At 31.6% G+C, this 26,892-nt stretch overlaps 1 protein-coding gene across 1 annotated transcript; it reads right to left on the bottom strand.

Annotated features, from left to right (window-relative positions):
• Window positions 1–25,940, bottom strand: Ms (neuropeptide receptor myosuppressin). The gene is made up of 3 exons (XM_075289976.1): window positions 25,799–25,940; window positions 4,421–4,632; window positions 1–740 (listed from the first exon to the last, which is right to left on the bottom strand). Exons 2-3 carry the CDS (start codon window positions 4,626–4,628, stop codon window positions 649–651), a joined length of 300 nt encoding a protein of 99 aa, XP_075146091.1. The 5' UTR covers window positions 4,629–4,632; window positions 25,799–25,940; the 3' UTR covers window positions 1–648.
• Window positions 25,941–26,892: the final 952 nt, after the last annotated feature.

Genomic DNA, 26,892 nt, shown 5'->3' with positions numbered 1-26,892 from the left:
TTTGAGAGGAATATAAAGAGATTTGATTTATTTTAGTTTTATTATTTAAAACGCTTTTATTTTGAAATTTATCATTTTATATTGGTGCACTACGATTTGGGTGACTTATAATTAAAAAAAATCGGAAAAAGTCTTATCCAAGACTACATAGGTTCCAATAACAATTTTAATTTTGTATTTTGGAATATATTTTTTTTGTTTATTAAAAAATAATTTTTTATATACACATTTATATACTATACATATATTTTTTTTGAGAAGAGGTGCAATGCAGAGTCTACACAATTGTTGACCCTATAATCTCAAAAACATGATGTGTTAATACTGTTAGTGGTTATACTGGTTACTGTTACATGGTGTGAATGTAATATTACAAAGAGATCAACTTAAATATTTTCGTATGTTTTGTTAGTCTTACAACGTTCTATATATTTTTAGTATACATAGTATTAGTAGTAGTTACATTAAGTACTAAATGTTTAAGAAAAAAACACAAGAAAGTAAAAAAAAAAAATTGTAGAGATTTTATAGAGTGATTTGTAGTTAGAAGGGGGCGTTTTTTGCAATGTAGTGGTCCAGTTCGAATCAAATCCATTTGTGAAGTCATCAAGGAATACATTAGACGGCATTTGAAATCAATTTGTTGATTTAACGTCTTTTGCCAAAACGCAAAAATACATGATCGACATCGGTACGCTTACCCAGGTTATTGGCAAAATCTTCAGATTTGGAAACTAATGCTGAGGAGATAAGAAGATAAAGACAAGGAAATAATTAATATACATTTGGAAATGCATATAAACAAAGAAATTTATTGGTAAGTATGTAATTGTTTTTGCTACACCTAAAGAAATTTGTTAGCGAAAGTTTGCTGAAAAAGGGAAAGCAGTCGTCGCTTCTCGAAATAGCAAACATTTTTTGGTACTTTTCTTAACGCTATTGCACGTAAACAGGTTTAAACAGCAAACAAATCGTGTGCTGAAGCCACACTGAAAAAAAGCATGTCTGGTTCCAAAGATTTTGTCTTTACTTTTAAAAATTTTGGTATTGATACTTTTAAGACACAATTCTCTTTTAAATTTGGGTTTTGTGTACTTGCTTCTAGGAAGCAAATTTTAATTTTTCTTTTTCAGCTTTTTTTCTTCATCTGCTATCAAAGTCCTTTAAAAACGAGTTAACAACAACTTTATTTTCCAAATTAAGACTCGACTTCCAGTAAAAATTATGCTATGTTTCAAGTAAAAAAAACGTCTAAAATAAAGTGTTGAAAAACATGTCCTATATTTGAACGATTTTTTGCTTTATACTCGTAGTCAAGATGCAAAAAGACAACAAATTTAAAGAATTTTTCTTAATTATTAAAGTCAAGTTGACCTTAGCCCATACATTTTTAAGTGAAATCACTTAATTATAAGGACAATACGACTTCATTGAAAAGTTTATCGACTTTTGGACAAGGAAAAAAACTTTATATTAGAGAAATGTGTCTTCTATGCTAAGCAAAATTTGCATTCGTATTTTAAAGACATGAAATCTTTGACCTCAAGACAATATTTTGTTCAGTGCACACGCTAAGAAAAAAAATAAACGTTTGGAAAACGTGTTCCATACACGTTTTTCTTTTGTTAGAGTTTTTTGAATTTCTTCGAAAATTTTAAACTTTTATCACCAAAAAAAATTACATTTTTTATACCCTGCGCCACACTGTGGAACAGGGTATTATAAGTTAGTCCATATGTTTGTAACACCCAGAAGGAGACGAGATAGACACATGGTGTCTTTAGCAATAATGCTCAGGGTGGGTCCCTGAGTCGATATAACCATGTCCGTCTGCCCGTCTGTCCGTCCGTCCGTCTGTCTGTGAACACATTTTTGTGATCAAAGTCTAGGTCGCAATTTAAGTCCAATCGCCTTAAAATTTGGCACATGTTCCTAATTTGGGTCAGAATAGAACCCTATTGATTTTGGAAGAAATCGGTTCAGATTTAGATATAGCTCCAATATATATATTTCGCCCGATATGCACTAATATGGACCCAGCAGCCACAGTTTTATACCGATTTGCTTGAAATTTTGTACAAACATAACACTTAGTCGTATAGTCAAGTGTGCAAAATTTGATTGAAATCGGTTCAAATTTAGATATAGCTCCCATATATATCTTTCGCCCGATATGGACTTATATGGCTCCAGAAGCCAGATTTTTGGCCGAATTTGGTTGAAATTTTGCACTAGGAGTACAATTAGTAGTATAGTCAAGTGTGCAAAATTTAATTAAAATCGGTTTAGATTTAGATATAGCTCCCATATATGTCTTTCGCCCGATATGGACTAATATGGTCCTAAAAGCCAGAGTTTTGGCCAAATTTGGTTGAAATTTTGCACAGGGAGTAGATTTAGCATTGTAGCTATGCGTGCCAAATTTGATTGAAATCGGTTCAGATTTATATATAGCTCCCACATATATCTTTCGCCCGATTTACACTCATATGACCACAGAGGCCAATTTTTAACTCCCATTTAGTTGAAATTTTGCATAGGGAGTAGAATTAGCATTGTAGCTATCCGTGCCAAATTTGGTTGAAATCGGTTCAGATTTAGATATAACTCCCATATATATGTTTTTCTGACTTCGACAAAAATGGTCAAAATACCAACATTTTCCTTGTAAAATCGCCACTGCTGAGTCGAAAAGTTGTAAAAATGACTCTAATTTTCCTAAACTTCAATACATATATATCGAGCGATAAATCATAAATAAACTTTTGCGAAGTTTCCTTAAAATTGCTTCAGATTTAAATCTTTCCCATATTTTTTTACTAACATTGTGTTCCACCCTAGTGCATTAGCCAACTTAAATTTTGAGTCTATAGATTTTGTAGAAGTCTATCAAATTCTATCCAGATCGAGTGATATTTAAATGTATGTAATTAGGACAAACCTTTAAATATATCCCCCAACACATTTGACGGGTGTGATATGGTATCGAAAATTTAGATATACAAAGTGGTGCAGGGTAATATAGTCGGCCCTGCCCGACTTGAGACTTTCCTTACTTGTTTTTCAATAAAAAAATATTTTTGAACCACTGTTATTTTCTAACTTTAAGTCTTTAATAAGACACATTTTTTTGGTGTTCGGTCGAAGCAGGGATCGAACCCACGAGCCTTCGTAGGCAAGGCGGACGTACTAACCATTGCTCCACTGTGCCCAACTAAATGTATGTTTCTGCCAAATAAAGTTTGTTTAATCGGCTCGTGGGCGGCAAAAACGATGCTATCTACTCCCTCCAGGCGTAAGGTAAAATTTACAAAAAAATTATAAAATCGAATAATTTCTTCTACAGTGCTTGTATTACAGAAAAAAATGCTAAGAATTAAAAAAAAATAGTGGAAGTGAGAAAGATGTGAGGGCAAATGCAATTAGCCAGAAAAGATTGTTTTTTTGAGTTAGTCTTTATGAAATTATTTTTACGTCCTAAGAAACGATTTTAGTTTGTCTAAAATTTCGTTTGGGAGGAAAGAATTATTTTTTTTGCGTGCTCCACGAAAAAAAAATTGGAAAATTTAGGTTAGCTTAACAAAATTTCACAAAAATAAGTAAATATTTTTCAGGAAAATTTATTTGACATAAATACTTTTTTCACTTGTTACAAAAAATTTCAAAGTTTGAAGACAAAAATTGGAGTTCCAAATTGCAAAAATGCCTTTAGTACCAAACTAAGTTAAAATTTACAAATTTTAAGAAAGTCTGAACTATTTTTTGTAAGGCACGAATTTAGTAAATATTTTTTTTTTATAATTTCCCCCATTTTTAGTTCATTTAACCAACGTACACAAAAAATTATAGAAGTCAAGAAAACTTTCTCAAAACATGAATATGAATTCCATGAACTAAAATAATATTAAATTGGCTCTAATGTCGTATAGGGTTCACTTTTTTTGAGTGTACAAAAAACTATTTTTGGTTCTTGAAAATGCAAGTACAAAATTATAACAGCAAATACTTTTTCTATGAAAGTTTGGATAAATAGAAGCCAAAGTATTACTTGGTTGAAATGCAAATAATGTATATTAAAATCATAATAACAATTTCTGGTAAAGTTTTCGTCAATTAGAAAATTGTGAAACACACAGAAAAACTGTTTTTTTTTTGTTTTAATTTGGTCAAATAATTTCATGATTTAAATAGCTTAACAAAATTAATCGTATTTATTGTATAATTTAAAAATTAATTTATTGAGATGTGATATCATGTGATTGTTTTTTGTTTTGTTTAACAAATAATGAAATCAATGCATTTTTATATTGAACATTTTCTTTCAAAAATTTTTTAAAGTAGATTTTAATTAAAAAGCTAAATTGTGTAAATTAATTTGGTGGCGACTTAATTGACGTCTCCTATTTTCGGATATACTTACTTGCTGCCTCATTATTAATGTACGTTTTAAGAGCGGTAGTCAATTGATCTGAATTTTCCAAGGCCATGCAAACCTTCTTTATGTGTGGTGGCATTTCTTCGATAATGCCTGGTTGGCACAATGGAGCCACTGTGGAAGCAAAGCAAGTGGTCAAAACGCTGGTGAAGACGAGAGTACAGACAATGATGGCAATTATTTGGTTCGACATATTTCTGAAAAGATAACAAACGAAAATGTGTTATAGAGTTAAAATGTAATTTTACAAAAAACTAAAATTTGAGAACATTTAAACTTTACACTGAAAAAACAGGAAAGAAAATTTTAGTTAATTTTTGAAAAAATAAATTAGAAACGCAAATGTCACGCCGATTTCACAAAAATAAGTAAATAATTTTCGATAAATTCAAGAAAATGTATTCAACATAATTCATTTTTTTCACTTGTTTAAGAAAATTTCCATGTTTGAAGGAAAAAATTACAAAAATGTCTTTAGTACCATACGAAGTTCATTGTTAAAATTTACAAATTTTAAGAAATTCTGAACTATTTTTGGGGGAAACACGAATTTACTTAATCTTTATGCTTCATTCAAGTATAATTTTTTCCTCTGTTTTAGTTAATTTCGCTAACATACACCTGAAAAAAATATTTATGTGGTACTAAAGATTAAGCAACCTACATTTTAGGATGCGAAATTTACAAAATATTAAGGACAAATTTCTTTAAAATAATGAAATTATAATTAAAATAAAGTTTATAACCTTTGCTTCAAACATTTTTTTTCATTAAATTTAGGACACAAATTTTGTAAATTTTCGTCTCACCGTGTCTTTAACCATGTCTTTGAACTAAGGCTAATTTTCCTTAAAGTAAAGAAACACATATTTGATTTAAAGAAATTGTCCTTAAATTAACTGAAATATTTAAACTTCAGATTTAAGATAAAAACGCTTCAAATATAGGCTTAGACTTATTTTGAAGATTTAGCGTCTTTGGTTCAAAGTGTTTTTGGAATTAAGAAAACATTTTTGACTTTGAAGTATCCGTTATAATTTTGATTTTTAAACTGGCATTTGTTTGTAAACCGCGAAAAGAGAATGAAAATTTGATAAATGAGATCTGTATCCTAATTTTAATTTTATTGGTTCTAGATTTAAAGCCAGATAGGTCGCTAAATAAATTCTTTGTTTTAAAGAAGCCGCTTTGGCTCGGAATCATTACCAAAATCTTTAAGGGAAAGTGAAAATCTTTGGATCCAAGTAAACTTTTTTTTGAGTGCACGCAAAAAATTATTAAAGTCATGAAAACTTTGTTAAAACGTAATAATTCCATGAACTAAAATAGAATTAAATCGGCTTTAGTGAGTTATACTTTATTGATTTCGAAAAAGCATTAAATCAAGTATGAAGAATCCTCATAATAAATTTTAGTCTATATTTGAAGTTTAATTTAAAGACAATTTCTTCAAAAAAATTTTTTTTTTATATTCATGAAAAATAACCTTACTTTAAGGAGAGAAGTCTTTAATGGAGGGACTCAAATTTTAAAGATGAGTGTCCTATTTTGAAGAATTAAAATTTTACTATAAAAGTTATCAACATTATTTTAATCAAAATTTCTTAATTTATAGAAATTTGTTCTAATTATTGTGTAAATTTAGTGTCTTAAAATTAAAGGTGCCTAATATTTCTTATTAGAACAATATTTTTTCAGTGTAATCTGAATCTTTTTTTAACGAATATTTATCTCTTGGTAATCCACTTTGTGCATATATATCTCAAAATTAAAAGTCCATCGAATGGAGATTAGATTTTGAAGACCACAATTTAATTTCGTGATACAAAAGACCAAGGAACAGTCGAAATAGCGAACTCTGAAGCCGAAAGACGAATAAAATCTCTTTACTTATCCTTAATATCGTGTAAAATGCGTGTTCTAAAAATTAGGTTGCATAAACATTCATTTTAAATCGATATTTTTTCAGTGTCTGCATCGACCAACTGAAAAAGGGTAAAACAATCACTTGGCTTTAATATGTTGAATTGTTGGATTCCACTTGGGTGACCGGCTCTAACCTCTCGTCTCGCACCTGTAATATTGGTAGAATTGGACAACGAATTGTTGCCCCATTCAACCGTTATCTCCTGATTCGGAAAACTTTTTGTTTCCAATCCTATCGGGCCATCATCCTCGTAGCATGCGTTAAAACCAAATGCCCGCATTCAAAAATACTTTTTCTATTTGCAAAAATAATAACAAAGTATGGATCAATTAACATAACAATAGATATTAATTTTGTGTTTCCTTTCATCTTTGTGATGGTCTTTAAATGTTCTTCTTAAATTTCTATTACAATAACATCTGGAATCGAACAAAGAGATTGCTATCGTGATATCAAAATGCATAACCCATTTTTCATTCTTTTCCCAGAAGAAAATGGAAACAAATGAAAACTATCCCGTGTTTTTTGCTTTGTATTCAGAGAAAATCTCACTTTCACATGGACATTGCATAGCACGGACAAAATCCCTCAGGTATCTATTGCATGGAGAAATACAAATATTAAAAAAAAGAATTGTTTGTTATGCTTTAAGCATGATAATGCTGAATTTCTTGCATAAAATGGACGATTTTGTAATTTAAATTTGGAATGTCTGCTTGCGGAATGATGTATTCAATTGTTAAATTCATAAAGATTTTTTTTTGCTAAAACGACGAGTCAGCGATCATCCTAATGAGCGACGAAGGCCAACACTACTACATTTTTAGCACTCAACTCTACCAGTATCATTATAAAGATTTGTGGTGCAATACATAAAAAAAACTTTGCTTGGATCCAAAGATTTTGATCTTCCGCTAAGGATTTTGATATGGATTTCTAGCCAAAGATTTAGCTTCTTTAAAATAATGTCATTTCTTAGTGATCTATCTGCCTTTAAATCTAGGATCAATAAAATCAACATTAGAATACAGATATCATTTATCGAATTTTCATTCTCGTTTTGCGGTATACCATATTAATAAATCTATTCACGTACATGTAAATACCAGTTTAAAAATACAACTTTTAACGGATTATTCAAAGTAAAAAATGTTTTCTTAATTCCAAAGAAAAACTTTAAACCAAAGATGCTGAATCCTCAAAATAAGTGTTAGCCTATATTTGAAGCGTTTTTATCTTGAATCTAAAGCTTCAAAAGCTTGCGGTAACACTTGCCGATGGCAAGGTATCTTAACTCCGTCTTTTAAATTGTAAGTTGGTCCATACCGAGTATATATTAACGAAACGGGTATATATTGACAAAATTTTCTATAGAAATAAAATTTTGACAACATTTTCTATAAAAATAAAATTTTGACAACATATTCTATAGAAATAAAATGTTGACAAAATTTTCTATAAAAACAAATTTTTGACAAAATTTTCTGTAGAAATAAAATCTTGACAAAATTTTCTATAGAAATAAAATTTTGACCAAATATTCTATAGAAATAAAATTTTGGTACATTATTTTTGGTGACCAATTTTTGTGTGATTGGAGATCGGCTATATATAACTATAGACCGATATGGACCAATTTTTGCATGGTTGTTAGAGACCATACACTAACACCACATACCAAATTTCTAACGGATCGGATGAATTTTGCTTCTCCAAGAGACTCCGGAGGTCAAATTTGGGGATCGGCTTATACGGGGGCTATATATAATTATGGACCGATATGGACCAATTTTTGTATGGTAGTTAGAGACCATATACGAACACCACGTACCAAATTTTAACCGGATCGGGTGAATTTTGCTCCTCCAAGATGCTCCGGAGGTCAAATCTGGGGATCGGTTTTATGGGGGCTATATATAATTATGGACCGATATGGACCAATTTTTGCATGTTTATTAGAGACCCTATACTTACTCGGCATACCAAATTTCAACCGGATCGGATGAATTTTGCTCTTGCAAGAGGCTCCAGAGTTCAAATCTGGCGATCGGTTTGTATGGGAGCTATATGTAACTATGGACCGATATGGACCAATTTTTGCATGGTTGTTAGAGACCATACACTAACACCACGTACCAAAGTTCAACCGGATCGGATGAATTTTGCTCTTGCAAGATGCTCCGGAGTTCAAATCTGCGGATCGGTTTATATGGGAGCTATATGTATGTTAATTATGGACCGATATGGACCAATTTTGCTTCTCTAAGAGACTCCGCAAGCCAAATCTGGGGTCCGGTTTATATGGGGGCTATACATAAAAGTGATCCGATATGGCCCATTTGCAATACCGTCCGACCTACATCAATAACAACTACTTATGCCAAGTTTCAAGTCGATAGCTTGTTACGTTCGGAAGTTAGCGTGATTTCGACAGACGGACGGACATGCTTAGATCGACTCAGAATTTCACCACGACCCAGAATATATATACTTTATGGGGTCTTCGAGCAATATTTCGATGTGTTACAAACGGAATGACAAAGTTAATATACCCCCATCCTATGGTGGAGGGTATAAAAATGTTTGAAGCAGATTATAAACATTATTTTAATTAAAATTTGATGATTTTAAAGAAATTTGTCCTTAATATTTTATACTAAAATTTAGGTTGCATAATCTTTAATATCACGGAAATATTTTTTCAGTTTAGTCAAGAGACAAAAAGTTAACTAATTTATAGACGACATTATTTTTCAGTGTAAGTAAACATTTTTTTTAATCAAATTTTAACAACACTTTTTTTCTTTTAAATACGAAATCTTTTTGAACCGCAGAAAAATAAAAAAATAAAAAATTTCCAATTTGAGTAAAAAATTAATTTGTATCAATTTGCCACATGTGATATATTTTAGTTAATATTTTCTAAAATAATTTTTGGGGGTAAATATTTCCTAAAATATTTAATTTTTATTTTTAAGTCAATTATATTTTTTTAATTTTGAAATAATTTATTTTATGATTTTTCGAAAGAATATGTTAAAATATGTTGCCCATTCATATCGCTTTTACCGAATATCCTATAAGTATATCCTTGAGTAAAAAAAAAAACAAAATCATCAACTTCACAACCACCTCTCAAACCACATACATACATTACAAAGAACTAAGGCAACATAAGTCAAATATGGGCATTTTCTTCAATTTATCTCTGTTTCCAGTATAATCATTCAAGAACACCAAGAAGTCTATACTAAATCCTTTTGACATGGTATTGTGATAGTAATCATCTCTTATACCTTGGGATTTTTAAACAATTTACTCTGATCCCACATAAATCACAATCCTGTTGATGTTCCATATCCACATAGGTATACATATAGCTTTTGGTCTTTTGTTTGCTGCATTATGGGGGGATGAAGAGGTGTGTATACATTAGGCAAGGATATGCTTCAAGCTATAGGTAAAGCCGTGTCACCACTTATTGCAACATATTGTCAACATTTTTATCTATTATGTGCTAAATAAGCCAAGTCTATAATAAAATGACTTTAAGGATGATTAACATTGATTGACGGAAGATATGAGCAACAAGTATTGCATCCTTTAACATCTACACCAAAAAAAAAAAAAGAATTGTCACACAAAAAAAAATGTTTATGAGAATTCAATATAGAGAAATTATATATGGATAGGATTTTATTTAGAGAAATAAAATCCTATCCTATAGAAAAATTTTATATGGATAGGATTTTATTTAAAAAAAATCTGGTCGGTTACAGATTTATGTGATTCCCAAGAAGAAATATTGACTTACTGAAAAAAGGGTATGTGACTTGCCTTTTTTAGGACACGCTGTACATTGTACAAGGACAATTTTTCTATCAAGATATTTTAAAGTTAATTTAAGCCGAATATCTCTGAAATGCGGTCATGTATTCCCATTATACACCCAAAGAAGGAGTATGATCACCTCCTAGATCAAAATGTTATTTTTGGATGTAAAATGTTTGTCGCAGCAATGTTATTTTCTCGGACATTATGTATCTGATTTCTACAACCATTTAATGTTTGGCGAGAAAACAATATTTTTGCGGAAAATATTTTCACCATTCAAAAAGAACATATTGCTCTAGGAGGTGATCATATTCCTTCCCTGCGTGTGGAAAAACTAATCGATATTTTGTAAAATTTTGTTAACACTCAAAATTGAAACAAATAAATCTTTGCATTAAAAATTTAAAAGTCAAAAATACGAGCGAGTTTATTATGTAGGAGTCTTTGTTTCATATTTCAATGAAACCACATATTTCACTTTGAAGAATCTATTAGATTTTAACTTCTGAAGTTGACATTTTATGTTCATACACAATAAAATGTTTGCTTTGTATATCTATTAAAAAAAGAAAAAAAATCTATGAGATGTGTACCTCACACCAAAAAAAAAATGTTAGCAGCAACGAAATCCGCATAAAGTCTGCTGAAATAGAGACAGCAATCACTGGTTACGGAGTGTTGTTGCCATTGGAATCTGAGTTTGCTAAAAAGTTATTCGTGATTGCGTTCAAGCATAATACATTAATTACACTACTTGGCTGAAATCACAACCGGCTATTGTTGGCGACCTCAAGCAAAGTTTGAGTAAATAAAAAGTTTGGGTATCGTACAATAAATCGTTATAATGATACTAGTAACATTACAGGTGGTGATTTGATTGAAAAAAAAAACTGCAACAAAACCTGAAATAGTTCAGCGAGTGAAGGTCCGAATTCAACGTAATAAGTGGTAATCAAATGACAGAATTTGAAAATATTCCCTGATAGGATGGAATTTGTATTGCAAAACGAGCTGAATGGTCAAGCCTTAAGGTTGAGTTACATACCATGCGTTAATGAGTCCGTTGATTGAAGAGTTGAATTTTCTTTTTGAAAGCAACAATTTTGTTAGAGTGCTTCAACCTGAAAAATATCAACCCTTCCATCAACCCACGGATTAACGCATGATATGTAACTCAACCTTTACAAGTTTAAAATTTCACACGAGTTTGCATTAAAATTTGCTGCACTTGCAAGAACGTGGTGAATTTTCGAACATCGTATTCTCTGACAATAATAATTTTACAATCGAGCTCTAAGGCATATGTCAATCAGACTCTCCATAGTCGTACGAAGGCGTAATGATGATCTAATGCATTTGTGTGAAAGAATTTCCCGATTTAGGGTTGAAAATAACTTTTGCTTCCCATCTTTATTTGTTGGCTTCCACGGAATAACTCTGTCAATCACTGCTTGTGTTTTCGCTTAAGTACATACACTGAAAAAAAAGCATGCCCGGTTCCAAAGATTTTGTCTTTACTTTAAAAATTTTGGTATTGATTCCGAGCCAAAGAAGCGGAGAATACAAGTAAGGATAATTTTAAGACACAATTCTCTTTTAAATTTGGGTTTTGTGTACTTGCTTCCAGGAAGCAAATTTTTATTTTTCGCTTTTTCAGCTTTTTTTCGTCGTATGCTATTAAAGTCCTTTAAAAACGAGGCAACGACAACTTTATTTTCCTAATTAAGACTCGACTTTCAGTAGAAATTATGCTATGTTTCAAGTAAAAAACGTCTTTAAAATAAAGTGTTGAAAAACATGTCCTATATTTGAACGATTTTTTGCTTTGTAGTCAAGATGCAAAAAGACAACAAATTTAAAGACAATTTCATTAAATTTAAAGGATTTTTCTGAATTATTAAAGTCAAATTGACCTTAGCCCAAACATTTTTTCATTCATGTTATGATACCCATTTTTAAGTGAAATCACCTAATTATAAGGACAATACGACTTCAGTGAAAAGTTTATCGACTTTTGGACAAGGAAAAAAACTTTATATTAGAGAAATGCGTCTTCTATGCTAAGCAAAATTTATATTCGTATTTTAAAGACATGAAATCTTTGACCTCACGACAATATTTTTTTCAGTGTTCATCAGGTACATAAGTACATCCTAAGCTCACACAGAAATAATTCTCTTTGTATTTTTTATGAAACATTCTTCATTAACTATTTTTTCGCACTTTTAGTACGGAAAACAAATCTTTAAAATCAATCAAAAAGTTGTGTGGAGCCTTTCTCAGCTATTGGTTGTATCCTTTTCAAGGTTGATAAAGTTGACACTTTTGTACTTTTTTACTGTTTAAGTAGAAATTTGGTACCTTTTTCATCTTTCCTTAAATTCTTTAATTCAAAGGCAATTTCCAAAGACATTTTAATGATTTCTTTGGAAAAAAATTCATAATTAACTTTATTTCAATAGTACGGTATGGTCTTCAGCCTTTTTGTCCAAAAAAAATTAAAATTTTTTATATCATGTATCTAATTGTTTTGCAAATAAAAGCAAGTTTTATTACATTTTGCCCAAAGTTTCGACAATTCCCTGTTGTCTTACTCAGGGGCTTCGTCTATTTGAATAAAATATATTACAGTTTTAATTGTAAACAAAAAACATTTCGATTAACTTACATAGATATGGTTTTAAGTTTGTTTTTACATTGAATTTACACATTACATAGAAATATAAATAAAGGGTGATTTGTTAAGAGCTTGATAACTTTTTTTTTAAAAAAAACGCATAAAATTTGCAAAATCTCATCGGTTCTTTATTTGAAACGTTAGATTGGTCCATGACATTTACTTTTTGAAGATAATTTCATTTAAATTTTGACCGCGGCTGCGTCTTAGGTGGTCCATTCGGAAAGTCCAATTTTGGGCAACTTTTTCGAGCATTTCGGCCGGAATAGCCCGAATTTCTTCGGAAATGTTGTCTTCCAAAGCTGGAATAGTTGCTGGCTTATTTCTGTAGACTTTAGACTTGACGTAGCCCCACAAAAAATAGTCTAAAGGCGTCAAATCGCATGATCTTGGTGGCCAACTTACCGGTCCATTTCTTGAGATGAATTGTTCTCCGAAGTTTTCCCTCAAAATGGCCATAGAATCGCGAGCTGTGTGGCATGTAGCGCCATCTTGTTGAAACCACATGCCAACCAAGTTCAGTTCTTCCATTTTTGGCAACAAAAAGTTTGTTAGCATCGAACGATAGCGATCGCCATTCACCGTAACGTTGCGTCCAACAGCATCTTTGAAAAAATACGGTCCAATGATTCCACCAGCGTACAAACCACACCAAACAGTGCATTTTTCGGGATGCATGGGCAGTTCTTGAACGGCTTCTGGTTGCTCTTCACTCCAAATGCGGCAATTTTGCTTATTTACGTAGCCATTCAACCAGAAATGAGCCTCATCGCTGAACAAAATTTGTCGATAAAAAAGCGGATTTTCTGCCAACTTTTCTAGGGCCCATTCACTGAAAATTCGACGTTGTGGCTCGTTAGTAAGTCTATTCATGATGAAATGTCAAAGCATACTGAGCATCTTTCTCTTTGACACCATGTCTGAAATCCCACGTGATCTGTCAAATACTAATGCATGAAAATCCTAACCTCAAAAGAATCACCCTTTATAAACATATAAAAAAAACAGTTTTAAGCTGCGTTTTGTTGTCATGTTTATATTTGTATGTAACATGTAAATTTAATGTAAAAACATACTTTTGTTGGGTACGAAAGCAATATGAAATAGCTTTTTAATTTATTTTTGTGTTCATATTTTTTGTCAATTTGAAATTGCTTTTTAATTTGCTCTTATGTTCTGTTGTTACGTTTTTTGTTAATAAAATTTAATTAAATAAAATTTGCTTGATATTCTGCAATTGTTTGATGCTGTATACATTAGCGTAGCTAGACAATTTTCCTAGGGGGGCTATAGCCCCCCTAGCTAAAAATTTATAGACTGAACTTATAGGTTCAATTAATGTTTTATTTCATAAAATTGAATAAAAAATTAGACATCAAAATAACTCGTCAATTAATTTATAATAAAGCAACTTAAAGTAGTTCCACACTTTTCCCAGCAAAAAAATTGTGCGTTGTTCTAAAGGCACAACTTTAAAAGTACTTCCAAAAATGTCCTCAATTATTTTAACTACACAGGAAATTTTTTTAATTGATTTTTTTCATATTTTAATGTGTAATTTTTTGTTTTTTTTTCAAATAGTTTAAAAAAAGAGTAAGAATAAATAACTTGGTACAAATTATTCAAATTTTGCACAAAACTGCTAAATCCATTATAGAAAAATCGATATCAAAATTTTTTTTAATTCATATTCAAAACACTGAATTCAGATCACACCTTAAGAAGTGATGCAAATTCATTGCAACGGCTGTTGAAACGGTGGACATTTGTCCTATGACAAGCTCATATTACATTCATTGCTTCTCCGCCAATTTTGCACCATTTCTAGACCCAAAAAGAACATTTTCACTACTTTTTTGGCGACGCTTTTTCGCAGCATTATTAAGATATTAATTTATGAAAGAATAGTTTTAATATCAATTACTATTTTTTTAATTAAATTGACTAAACTAAATCAATCATAAGTTCAACCACAGCTTTTTTTCATGCTACCACAACCCAAGTAATTCGATTGTTCATGAAAGTCTTTAGCGGAACTTTGTGTGATTGTATATACTTGTTTAATTTTTATAAAAATTAAAAAAAACTATTGACATTTATTGAAAAATGGAAAATCATAAATAGAGTTTCAAATTCTGGGGGGGGGGCTAAAATTTTTCTGGGGGAGTCTAAGCCCCCTCCCCAGAGGCCTTCCTACGCTTATGGCTGTATATTGTTATTACTCAAAATATTTAAAGAATAGCAAAATTTCAAGATCCAAAAAACAAACAAAAAATCCTGGAAAATCACGGGATGCAATATTTTGAAATCCGAATCCCGGGACTTATAAAAACCGATCCCTTGATTAGGTTAGGTGGCAGCCCGATGTATCAGGCTCACTAAGACTATTCAGTCCACTGTGATACCGCATTGGTGAACTTCTCTCTTATCACTGAGTGCTGCCCGATTCCATGTTATGCTCAATGACAAGGGACCTCCTTTTTATAGCCGAGTCCGAACGGCTTTCCACATTGCAGTGAAACCACTTAGAGAAGCTTTTAAAGCCCTCAGAAATGTCACCAGCATTACTGAGGTGGGATAATCCACCGCTGAAAAACTTTTTGGTGTTCGGTCGAAGCAGGAATCGAACCCACGACCTTGTGTATGCAAGGCGGGCATGCTAACCATTGCACCACGGTGGCTCCAAACCGATCCCTAATAAATTAACTGGAATATTGAATCTTTAGATTGAAGATAATTTGGATTTTTAATCTGGCATTTGTTTGTACGTGAATAATTTTATTAATATATCGCATAAAAAGGATGAAAACTCTGTATATCCTACATTTAAAACCAGATAGGTCGGTAAAAATGACTTTATTTTAAAGACTTTATTTTGGCTCGAACAATAAAATATACAAAGGTTTGTGAACAGAGGCACTCCCCAAGGAGGAGTTCTATCACCTCTTCTTTGGAATGTTGCTATAAACAACCTTCTGGCTTCCCTAAAAAATATAAAAGTGGTGGCATACGCAGATGATGTGGTTCTAGCAGTCAGAGGAAAAATCCCATCCACAATCAGAGATATTATACAGAGAGCCCTCCGGATGACTGAGAAATGGGCGAAAGAGAATGGTCTTGGGGTAAATCCTGCAAAGACAGAACTAGTCATGTACTGCAAAGATCGCAAAACTCACACGGTTAAATCCATATCCTTAGGGGGTATTGAAATTCCCTTGGTGAGTGTGCAAAATACCTTGGCGTTATTTTGGACGGGAAGCGGAACCTTAAGCATAATATTGAAGAGAGGGCGAGAAAAGCCACGGTAGCTTTGTACTCGTGCAAAAAAGCAATATGAAATAAGTATATACGGCCGTAAGTTCGGCCAGGCCGAATCCTATGTACCCTCCACCATGGATTGCGTAGAAACTTCTACGAAAGACTGTCATCCACAAATTTCAACTCACTCGGATGAAATTTGCTCCTCCAAGAGGCTCCAAAACCAAATCTCGGGATCGGTTTATATTGGGGCTATAAATGATTATGGACTGATATAAATGATATGGACTGATATACTAACATCATGTACCAACTTTCAGCCGGATCGGGTGAAACTTGTTTCTCTTAGAGGCTCTGCAAGCCAAATCGGGGGATCGGTTTATATGGGGGCTATATATAATTATGGACCGATGTGGACAAATTCCTGCATGGTTGTTAGAGACCATATACTAACACCATGTACCAAATTTCAGCCGGATCGGATGAAATTTGCTTCTCTTAGAGGCCTCGCAAGCCAAATTTGGGGGTCCGTTTATATGGGGGCTATACGTAAAAGTGGACCGATATGGCCCATTTGCAATACCATCCGAACTACATCAATAACAACTACTTGTGCCAAGTTTCAAGTCGATAGCTTGTTTCGTTCGGAAGTTAGCGTGATTTCAACAGACGGACGGACGGACATGCTCAGATCGACTCAGAATTTCACCACGACCCAGAATATATATATATATATATATATATATATATATATATATATATATATATATATATATATATATATATATATATATATATATATATATATATATATATATATATATATATATATATATATATATATATATATATATATATATATATATATATATATATATATATATATATATATATATATATATATATATATATATATATATATATACACAGTCTCACATAAGTTTACATACCCTTGAGGTTTTTACCTTATAACTAAACATGTTTCTTGTTGTTGTTTATAATCCAGACTAAAAACATCTTCTTGAAAATGGACAAATACTTTGTTTTTCAAATTAATTTACAAAATCTAAAGCATATATATGCATATTTTATTATATTTTAATAATTAAAGAAAATACAATTTCTTAAACCGTATGTAAACTTGTGTAAGACTGTGTATATATACTTTATGGGGTCTTAGATCAATATTTCGATGTGTTACAAACGGAATGACAAAGATAATATACCCCCCATCTATGGTGGAGGGTATAAAAAGTGGGGACTAAAACCGAAAATTGTGCATTGGCTATACACGGCAGTGGTTAGACCTATAATTCTATACCAAAATGTATCTACCAAAATTTTATTTCTATAGAAAATGTTGTCAAACTTATGGACTTACTTACAATTTAGAAGACGGCGTTAGGAGGTTTTAAGATACCATGCCATCGGCAAGCGTTACCGCAACCCAAGTAATTCGATTGTGGATGGCAGTGTTTAAAAGAAGTTTCTACGCAATCCATGGTGGAGGGTACATAAGCTTCGGCCTGGCCGAACTTACGGCCGTATATACTTGTTTGAGGTAACATATATTAATAAAGCTATTCCCATAAAACAAATGCAAATTCCAAATTATAACGGATAATTCAAAGTAAAAAATGTTTTCTTAATTCCAAAAAAATGTTAAACAAAAGATGCTAAATCCTCAAAATAAGTCTTGAAGCGTTTTTATCTTAAATCTAAAGATTCCATATTTCAGTCAATTCAAGGACCATTCCTTTAAATCAAAAAAGTGTTTTTTTTATTTTAAGGAAATTTTGCCTTAATTTAAGGACACACAACTTTAACGGAGGGCGTCCCTTCAAAAATTTGTGTCCTAAGTTTAATAAAAAAATTATATAAACTTTATTTTAATTAAAATTTCATTATTTTAATGAAATTTGTCCTTAATATTTTGTAAATTTCGCATTCTAAAATTGTGGTTAGGTAATCCTTAATATTACGTAAATATTTTTTTCAATGTAGTTAATACCAAGATTTTTTTGGTAGGTCGACCCAGATAAGGAATATGATCACCCTAAACATGTTTTAAGAGCATGTTTGTCGCAACCACATTATTTTCACGAATTTTATGTATCTGATTTCGTTTCTTACAGTGCCTAATTACTTTTGTTTTGTACACTGAAAAAACAGTGAACCCACTGAAAAAACAGAAAACTTTCGGTTAATTTTAGAAAATGTTGAATATTTTTAGAAAATTTTAACTAAACAGTACAAACGCTGGCATCATGCCGATGTCATTTAAAATTTGCAATTTAAAGAAATACTGAACTATTTTGTGGAAGACACGAATTTAGTTAACTTTATGCTACATTTGTGTATATATTTTTTGCTCGGTTTTAGTTTATTAGAGTAAAGGAAACGTTCTCCAAACATAATAATTCCATAAACTAAAATAAAGTTAAATTGGCTTTAGTAAAATAGAGAGTTCACTTTTTTTTTGAGTGTAGGAATCTCTTCCAGATTGCAGCTTCACTATCATTTCCCATGGCTGGAAGGGCTCTATATATGTTATTTCTAATTATTGCTGAGAGTTTTCCTCACTACTGCCAACGTCATGAGAGTGTGTTGATATTTGTCTAACATACTGATGCCATTGCTTTAACAGTGACATATTTGCTTTCATCCCTCCAACCATGCCAGCCAGCACTCCACAGCCATATTCAACCTGTTGATATTAAATCCCATGGTCTTACCTATCTAAATGTCTTTACATTTGTCCTTCTTTCAAGCTTCATAGTAGCATCAATGAAGAAATATTGCATTACATTAATCATATTTAACTTTAAGTTTGGGAATGAATAAAAATCACTTGGAACGTACAATCTACCTACATAAGTAGCATATTCATTTGCAATAGCCGCGAATCCTTGTCATCAAAAATCACTTGGAACGTACAATCTACCTACATAAGTAGCATATTCATTTGCAATAGCCGCGAATCCTTGTCATTTGAATTTGTAATCCTATGCAAATTTTCATTTCATTTAGGTGTCATTTGTTTCTCGAAAACTTCTTTCTGTTTATGTAGGTAAATTTGGATGCAATTAGAAAGTGAACTCTGGTCCATAGAAAACAAAATCAATAAGGTCAGACATCATGCCATTAGGTGTTTAAAACGTGATGTGGCTGTTTTATGGTGGCTTAATTGCAATGGGTTCAACAAGGAACTTGTAGGAATACCAAATGCAAATATAAGAATGATAATTAAGTGAAACTAGCATGACTACGTTTTCGTTTTTAGTGTTTTCTACTGCCTGGAGTCTATTTGGCATTGAGTGGGTTAGCTTTTCGTCAAATTTACGGGAATTGAGCTCCACCGTGGTGCAATGGTTAGCATGCCCGCCATGCATACACAAGGTCGTGGGTTCGACTCCTGCTTCGAGCGAACACCAAAAAGTTTTTCAGCGGGGGATTATCCCACCTCAGTAATGCTGGTGACATTTCTGAGGGTTTCAAAACTTCTCTAAGTGGTTTCACTGCAATGTGGAACGCCGTTCGGACTCGGCTATAAAAAAGGAGGTCCCTTGTCATTGAGCTTAACATGGAATCGGGCAGCACTCAGTGATAAGAGAGAAGTTCACCAATATGGTATTACAATGGACAGAATAGTCTAAGTCAGCCTGATACATCGGGCTGCCACCTAACCTAAGGACGTTTTTGAGAGTTTCTTTGCTAAAAATGTTAAACTTCTTCAGTTTTATCTTCATATATGTCCATAGGTGTTCAATTAGATTCATGTCCCGGCTCTGCGGCGGGTGAGATAATACTCTTTTGATGGTGTATAGCAAGTATTCCTTAACAATATGAAACGAATGCTTGGGGTCATTATCTTGGACAAACCCAAATTCGTCTTCCAGACCCAATTTTTGAGCACATTCGGCCAAATTATTCTTCAGAATATGTAAATTATATATTTTGTGTATATTTCCTTCATGAAATATGAGGTTTCCAACGCCATTTGCATGCCGTCACATTCCCATCTACACTGAAAAAATATTGACCTAATATGGAAGATTATGCCACTTAAATTTTAGGAATCGAAATTTACCCAAAGTTAAGGACAAAATTCTTTAAAATAATGACATTTTAATTAAATGAGAGTGTATAATCCTTGCTCCAAAAATTTTTTTCATTATATTTAGGACACAAATCTTGAAATTTTCCATCTCTCTGCTGAAGTTGTAGATCTTTGAAGTAAGACAAAAATCGTCTTTAACTCAACTGTCATAGTGCATCTTTAAATTTAAGATAAAATCGCTTCAAATATAGGCTAAGACTTATTTTAAGGATTTGCATCTTTGGTTTAAAGTTTTTTTTTTAACATTAAGAAAACTGTTTTTACCTTGAAGTACCTGTCATAATTTGGATTTTAAATTGGAATTTGTTTGTACATAAATACCTTTATTAATATATCGCAAAAAGAGGATAAAAATTCGATGAATGAGATCTGTATCTAATTTTAATTTTATTTATCCTAGATATAAAGCCAAGGAGGTTCACCCGGGTTCACCAGGGAGAACCCGCATCTTTGGCTCGGAATCAATACCAAAATCCTTAAGGGAAGGTCAAAATCTTTGGATCCAAGTAAACTTTTTTTTTTGAGTGTACATGGTTTACAGTATGCATAATATTTCGTTTTCCCCCTTTATCTGTATGTTTATCAATGATAGCTAAATAATACATATTTGTTTTATTGACAGTTTATTATATTATTTAGAAGCAATTAAAAGCATTTGCATTTGAGTTAATTTGAAGAGAAAGTTATACTCGAGTATGAATAATCGTTATTAAAATTATTTTTGTTGAAATTGAAAAAAAAAAAATTGAGCATAAATTTATTAAAGGGTGATACGGTCAAAATTTGGTCAAGGGAAAACGCGTGTAAATCGGTGAAATCGTTTATTTAAAAAATCAAATTAAATTTCTTTTTCGAGTTCAATTAGTATAAAATTCAGGGAAAATATTATTAGGCTTTCGCTTTTCCAAATCCGAATTGCTGGGCCTCACGCTTGACACCTGCCATCAGATTTTGTACAGCCAGCCCAGTATTTCTCAATTGGGCGGAGCTCTGGCGTGTTGGGAGGGTTCTTGTCCTTGGGAACCACCTGCACGTTGTTGGCGTCCATGGCCTTTTTACCGTAATGACCTTAGGCCAAACATTTTTTCTTTCATGTTATGATACTCATTTTTAAGTGAAATCACTTAATTATAAGGACAATGCGACTTCATTGAAAAGTTTATCGACTTTTGGACAAGGAAATGCGTCTTCTATGCTAAGCAAAATTTGCATTCTTATTTTAAAGACATGAAATCTTTGACCTCACGACAATATTTTTTTCAGTGCAGGGCATTAGCCGACTTAAATTTAAAGTCCATAAATTTTGTAGAACTCTAACAAATTTTGTCCAGATAGGGTCAGATTTAAATAACATATAATGTATATAGGAACATAAACCGTTATATATAAATAGGACCCAACACATTGGACGGATTTGATATGCTATCGAAAATATGAATCTACAGTGTGGTGCAGGGTATAATACTCGTATGTTATAGTCGGTCCCTTCCGACTTTAGACTTTCCTTACTTGTTTTTTCATTAAATTTAGACAACAATCCTTTGTAATTTGCATCGAATGTCCTTTAATTACATTAAAGAAAAACATTTTTGATTTAAAGAAATAAACTTCAAATTAACTTATTAATGAAGCTCCGTTAGTGCTACGTTAGCTAACTAACTTTTAAACCGAATTATAGGCATATCGGTGCTTGTCTATACATTCTATACACGCAAAGAAAAAAAAACGTTTGGAAAACGTGTAACGAAAACGTTTTTCTTTTGTTAGAGTTTTTTTGAATTGCTTCGAAAAGTATACACTTTTATCACCAAAAAAATTCGTTTGTTACAAAATTTTTATTTTTTCGATAAAAAAAAGTTATTTTTGAAGCAACAACACAGTCCATTTCTTTTTTATCAAACACTGATCTTTTCTGACTTTAGGTTTTTAATAAGACATATTTTACAGTTCATAGTAAAAATTTAATATAGTAGAATGTAATGTTGAACATTTTTTCGGAATCTTCCGACCATATCTGGAATATATGTAAAAAAAAAAACACTCTGCTCGAAGTAGGGATCGAACCCACGACCCTTGGCATGCAAGTCGGACGTAGCAACCACTGATCCACGGTGCCCAACTAAATGTATTTTTCTGTTATATAAACTTTGTTTAATCGGCTCGTAGGCGCCGCAAGCTATGCTATATAAATATAACTTATATGGGTAATTGTCTATTGATGACAATAACGGCTACATAGCTCAGTGGGTAGTGTGTTGGCTTACAAATTGCATGGTCCGCGGTTCGATTCTCCGTCCAGGCGAAAGGTAAAAAAATGTTAAAAATTTATAAAATCGTATAATTTCTTCTACATTGTTTATATTACAGAAAAAGGTGCTATGAACTAAAAAACTTCGTGGAAGTGAGAAAGATGTGAGGGAAAATGCAATTAGCCAGAGCTAGTCTATATGAAATTGTTTTTACATCCTGGAAAAGAATAAACGTTTATCACAAAAAGTATATACTTTTCTTCCAAATACATTTCCTTTCAACGAAAAGCAAATGAGAAACGAACTTTGTTTGTCTAAAATTTCGTTTGCGAGGAAAGAATTATTTTTTTACGTGTATTAAGCTCCTAAACTGCTAGAAATTTTTCAGTTAAAGTTAACTGGAGAACTGATAATTTTTGTTAACTGGCAGTTAAAGCCTAACGGAGCTACACGAAAATGGCCTAAGTGATTTAAAGTTTTTTTCTTTTCTGAAATAAAGAAAAAAATCCTACAGCTACTTATACTGTTATAATTATTTTTAGTTGAAACGCTTTTTTAAAATGCGACAAACAAAGAATAAAATTTCAATAAACGATATCTAACATACATATTTTAATTTACTTATAGAGCCTAGATTGAAAGCTGATAACCCCCTAAAAACATCTTTAAGAGATGGTCAAAATCTTCTGATCCTAGTAAACTTTTTTTTTGAGTGTACCTTTAAATGTTTTATCTTATTGTCATAATCACGTGGCAAAAGACCACAAAGGACAACTTCTGTAATATTTATGAATTGATTCAGATCTATTAAAGCCAAATTGACCTTAGTTCAAAAGAAGTTTCTTTTACACGCACAGAAAAACCATGTTTGAACATGGTTGCCGCATCCATTTAATGCTTATTTAGAGCATGTAATTGTCTCGAAAACCATGTATGTTGTCTTTGTAAAAATAGTTTTCGAGTGGAGAAAAATGTATGGTGGCAATAAGCATTTGAATGGTTCTCAAATGCCGCAAACATGTTCTATCATTTAAATGATAGAATTTGAGACCATTGAATGGTCGGGAAAATCATGCATCTGACCATTAATTTTTTTTACTTTTTTACAGGGAAAATCGTATTTTTATAGGTTAAGTATAGATATGTATAGAACCATTACATGGCCATAAAGACCATTTAATTTTTTAACTTTTTTGCAGCGAAAAGAATTTTATAAAAATATTGAGCAGGTACACACGATTTTCATTTTGCGCGTCAGTCGTGTGTTGATTGTTTCTTGGAATGGACGCTGAATACGGATTACTGTGTTTTGTGTTAATTTATTTATTCAGAAGTGGCACGTGGTTTTATGTGAGTGCAATTGAAAAAGTGTACCTGTTTTTCGTTCTACATTTTGCTATATGGATCATTTATTTTTATTTGCAGTTACATGATGTCTGCGTTTGTACATTTGATGGGCACGATGTAAATATGGAATAATTACTTATTGTTGGAATTGAAATAAAATAGAGTGTATAAAAATATATGATGTTTGCTTGAACGGCATTATAAAAACAAATAAACAATGAATTAGTTTATAAATAAATAAAAACAAACAAGTAAAGTTAATTTTGTGTGTTCCTTTTCTCAAGTGGCGTCCTTTTTTCGACGATGAAAAAAGTTTTTTCATAAAGATCAAAACATTTTAGATTGTGACCATGTTCTTTTAACTAGGAGAAAAACATTTTTAATGAATACCATAACATTTTAAATCGTGACCATTGTCTTTTCATTCAAACAAAATTCTTTTTATCAATATAATAACATTTTAGATGAGGACAATTATATTTTTCTTAGAACCATGTTCATTGAGCCAACATGTTTGCAGGTTAAAATGTTACATGGTCGCCGCAAAAATAGCTGCTATCATATTATTTTGCTCTTCGAATATGATTGTGACAATCATGTTTCTTCTCTGCGTGTATGTAAGAATTCCCATATTAAAGTCGAATCGATTAAGTCTAAGAACAAAACACCTTGAACTAAAAATTTGTCGACTTTTGCATTTTTACCAGCTGTTTTTTGTTGTTAACAAACAGAAAAATGTTAGTATTCGAACATCTATAATGCCAAATTACCTATTATACTATTTGGATTAGTTCAAAGTTTGAGCTAACAATAGGGTTTCGATTGCTTCAGTTTAAAAACAACGTTTAGAGCCATGATAACTGAAATACAGCAAAACAATTTAAAAGAAACCATATGAACAAACAATGCAATATTTTTGCACACTTGTCATTGAATATAAAATCAGATATTCACATGAGGTAAACTTCATGTTTATAAAAAAATGATGTAGAAGAATAAGACTATAGTGAACACGTTTCAAAAATTTTCTTCTTTAAATTTAGAACACGTATCTTTGAAGTTTGCGTCCCTCTGTTAAAGTGGCATGTCTTCGAAGTAAGGCAAATTTTTCTTAAAGTAAAGACGTGGTTTTTTGTAAATATATTTCATTAAAGAGACTACCTTTTTGGCATGGAATGAATATCAAAGTCTTTAGATGAAGGTTTTTCACTGTACACTGAAAAAACAGTGAACCCACCAGGAAGAAAACTTTTAATTAATTTTAGAAATTTTTGAATATTTTTGGAAATTTTTAACTAAACAGTATTAGCAGCGCTGGCATCATGCCGATATCACAAAAATAAATAAATATTTTTCGACAAATTCAAGAAAATGTATTAGACATAAATCATTTATTTCACTTTTTAAAGAAAATTTTGTAATTTGAAGGAAAAAATTGGAGTTCAAAATTGCAAGAATGTCTTTAGTGATATACGAAGTTCATGATGGACGCTTTTGTAGTAAAATGTACAAATTTGAAGAAATAATGAACTATTTTATGAGAAATACGAATTTAGTAAATCGTTATGCTTAATTTGTGTATAATTTTTTCCCGTCATTTCATTTAACTGACGTACGCAAAAAATTATTATAGTAACTGAAACTTTCCCCAAATATAATAATTTCATGAACGACAATATAGTTAAATTGGCTTTAGTGAAATAGAGAGTTCACTTTTTTTTTTGAGTGTACTGGAGTCTCTCATTTAAAGTTTTATGTTTTTAAATAAATTGTAAAACATTTTCGACCATTAATATTTTTTAGTGTATATTCATCATCACCCACTAAGAAACTAATTATGATATTATTAAATTTAAATTAAGTTTTAAAAAAAAGAATATTTTATATCGCATTTAACCGACATTTTTACAATTTTTTATTCACTTTGTTTATGCGAAGCACTAAAACTTACCTTATATTATTTTTGTTTTTCTCAAGAGAAAATTGACTTGAAAATTGAAATGGATTTTGTTATTCTTTTATTGTATTTCAAATATTTGGCACAATTTGCTCCAACTATCACTCACGAATTGCTAAAACGTTATGATAGCATTGACAAGAGGATATCCGCTTTTATTCATTTGTGAATCCTTAACGTTATTTATGCAACATTCCTATTGGCTATCAAATGTTTGTGGGGGAGTGAGAGTATTCGTTAAATTGAAACGACAAAAAACGATGAATTTTACGAAATTACTCGTGGCTCCAAGGAAAAATAATAACTTGTTGCTCTGTGAGTGAAGTGAAATAAGTAGATTTTTCATCACCCACCATCCCATCACCCACCCCTAAAGGACATTTTGAAGTAGTGAAGCAAGAATATGGGTTTGTGTGCTCTTTGCTTACTTACAAGTGTGTGTGTGTGTGGGAAGATATTGATGACGTAGTATGAAAGCCTAATCTAAAATGAGTTCTACGTGTGGAACTTATGTATCGTAAAGGTTTTATGTTCTATGTCCTTTGTAGTTGATATCCTTAAATAAATGTAGCTTTATTGGCTTTCAGATACTTAAAAAACATTAATAAATTTGTTTGCCATAAAGAGGATTACATGGTGTTGTTTTTTATTGTACGATTTTTTTATTTGAAAATTACAAGTTACCATATGTGGCGGAAGAGCCTGTATTTTTTTCTCATAATTAATATCAAACTTTGAAATATTTAGTTTCTATTCAATAATCCAATATTTAAACAACAGGATACCTGCACCCTAAAAAATCGCTTCTCTAACATATGTTCCAAACATATTCTGCAGGAAGCACATTTATTATTGGATATTGCCGAAACTTTATTATGTTTGTTTTATGTGAATATATTATATATTTGGAAGCATTTTGAGCCCCAACATTTTATATGCTTGGAAGAATTTTCTCCCCAAGAAGATTGTGCTCATTCCCTCACATAATTTTCACTTCCACGAAATTTTTTAAATTTTACCTTTCGCCTGGATGGAGAATCGAACCTGGAATCATGCAATTTGTAAGCCAACACACTACCACTAGGCTA

The sequence above is a fragment of the Haematobia irritans genome, chromosome 1, assembly GCF_050003625.1.
Source record: "Haematobia irritans isolate KBUSLIRL chromosome 1, ASM5000362v1, whole genome shotgun sequence".
Taxonomy (NCBI): domain Eukaryota; kingdom Metazoa; phylum Arthropoda; class Insecta; order Diptera; family Muscidae; genus Haematobia; species Haematobia irritans.
This window is presented reverse-complemented; position numbering and strand designations above follow the sequence as displayed.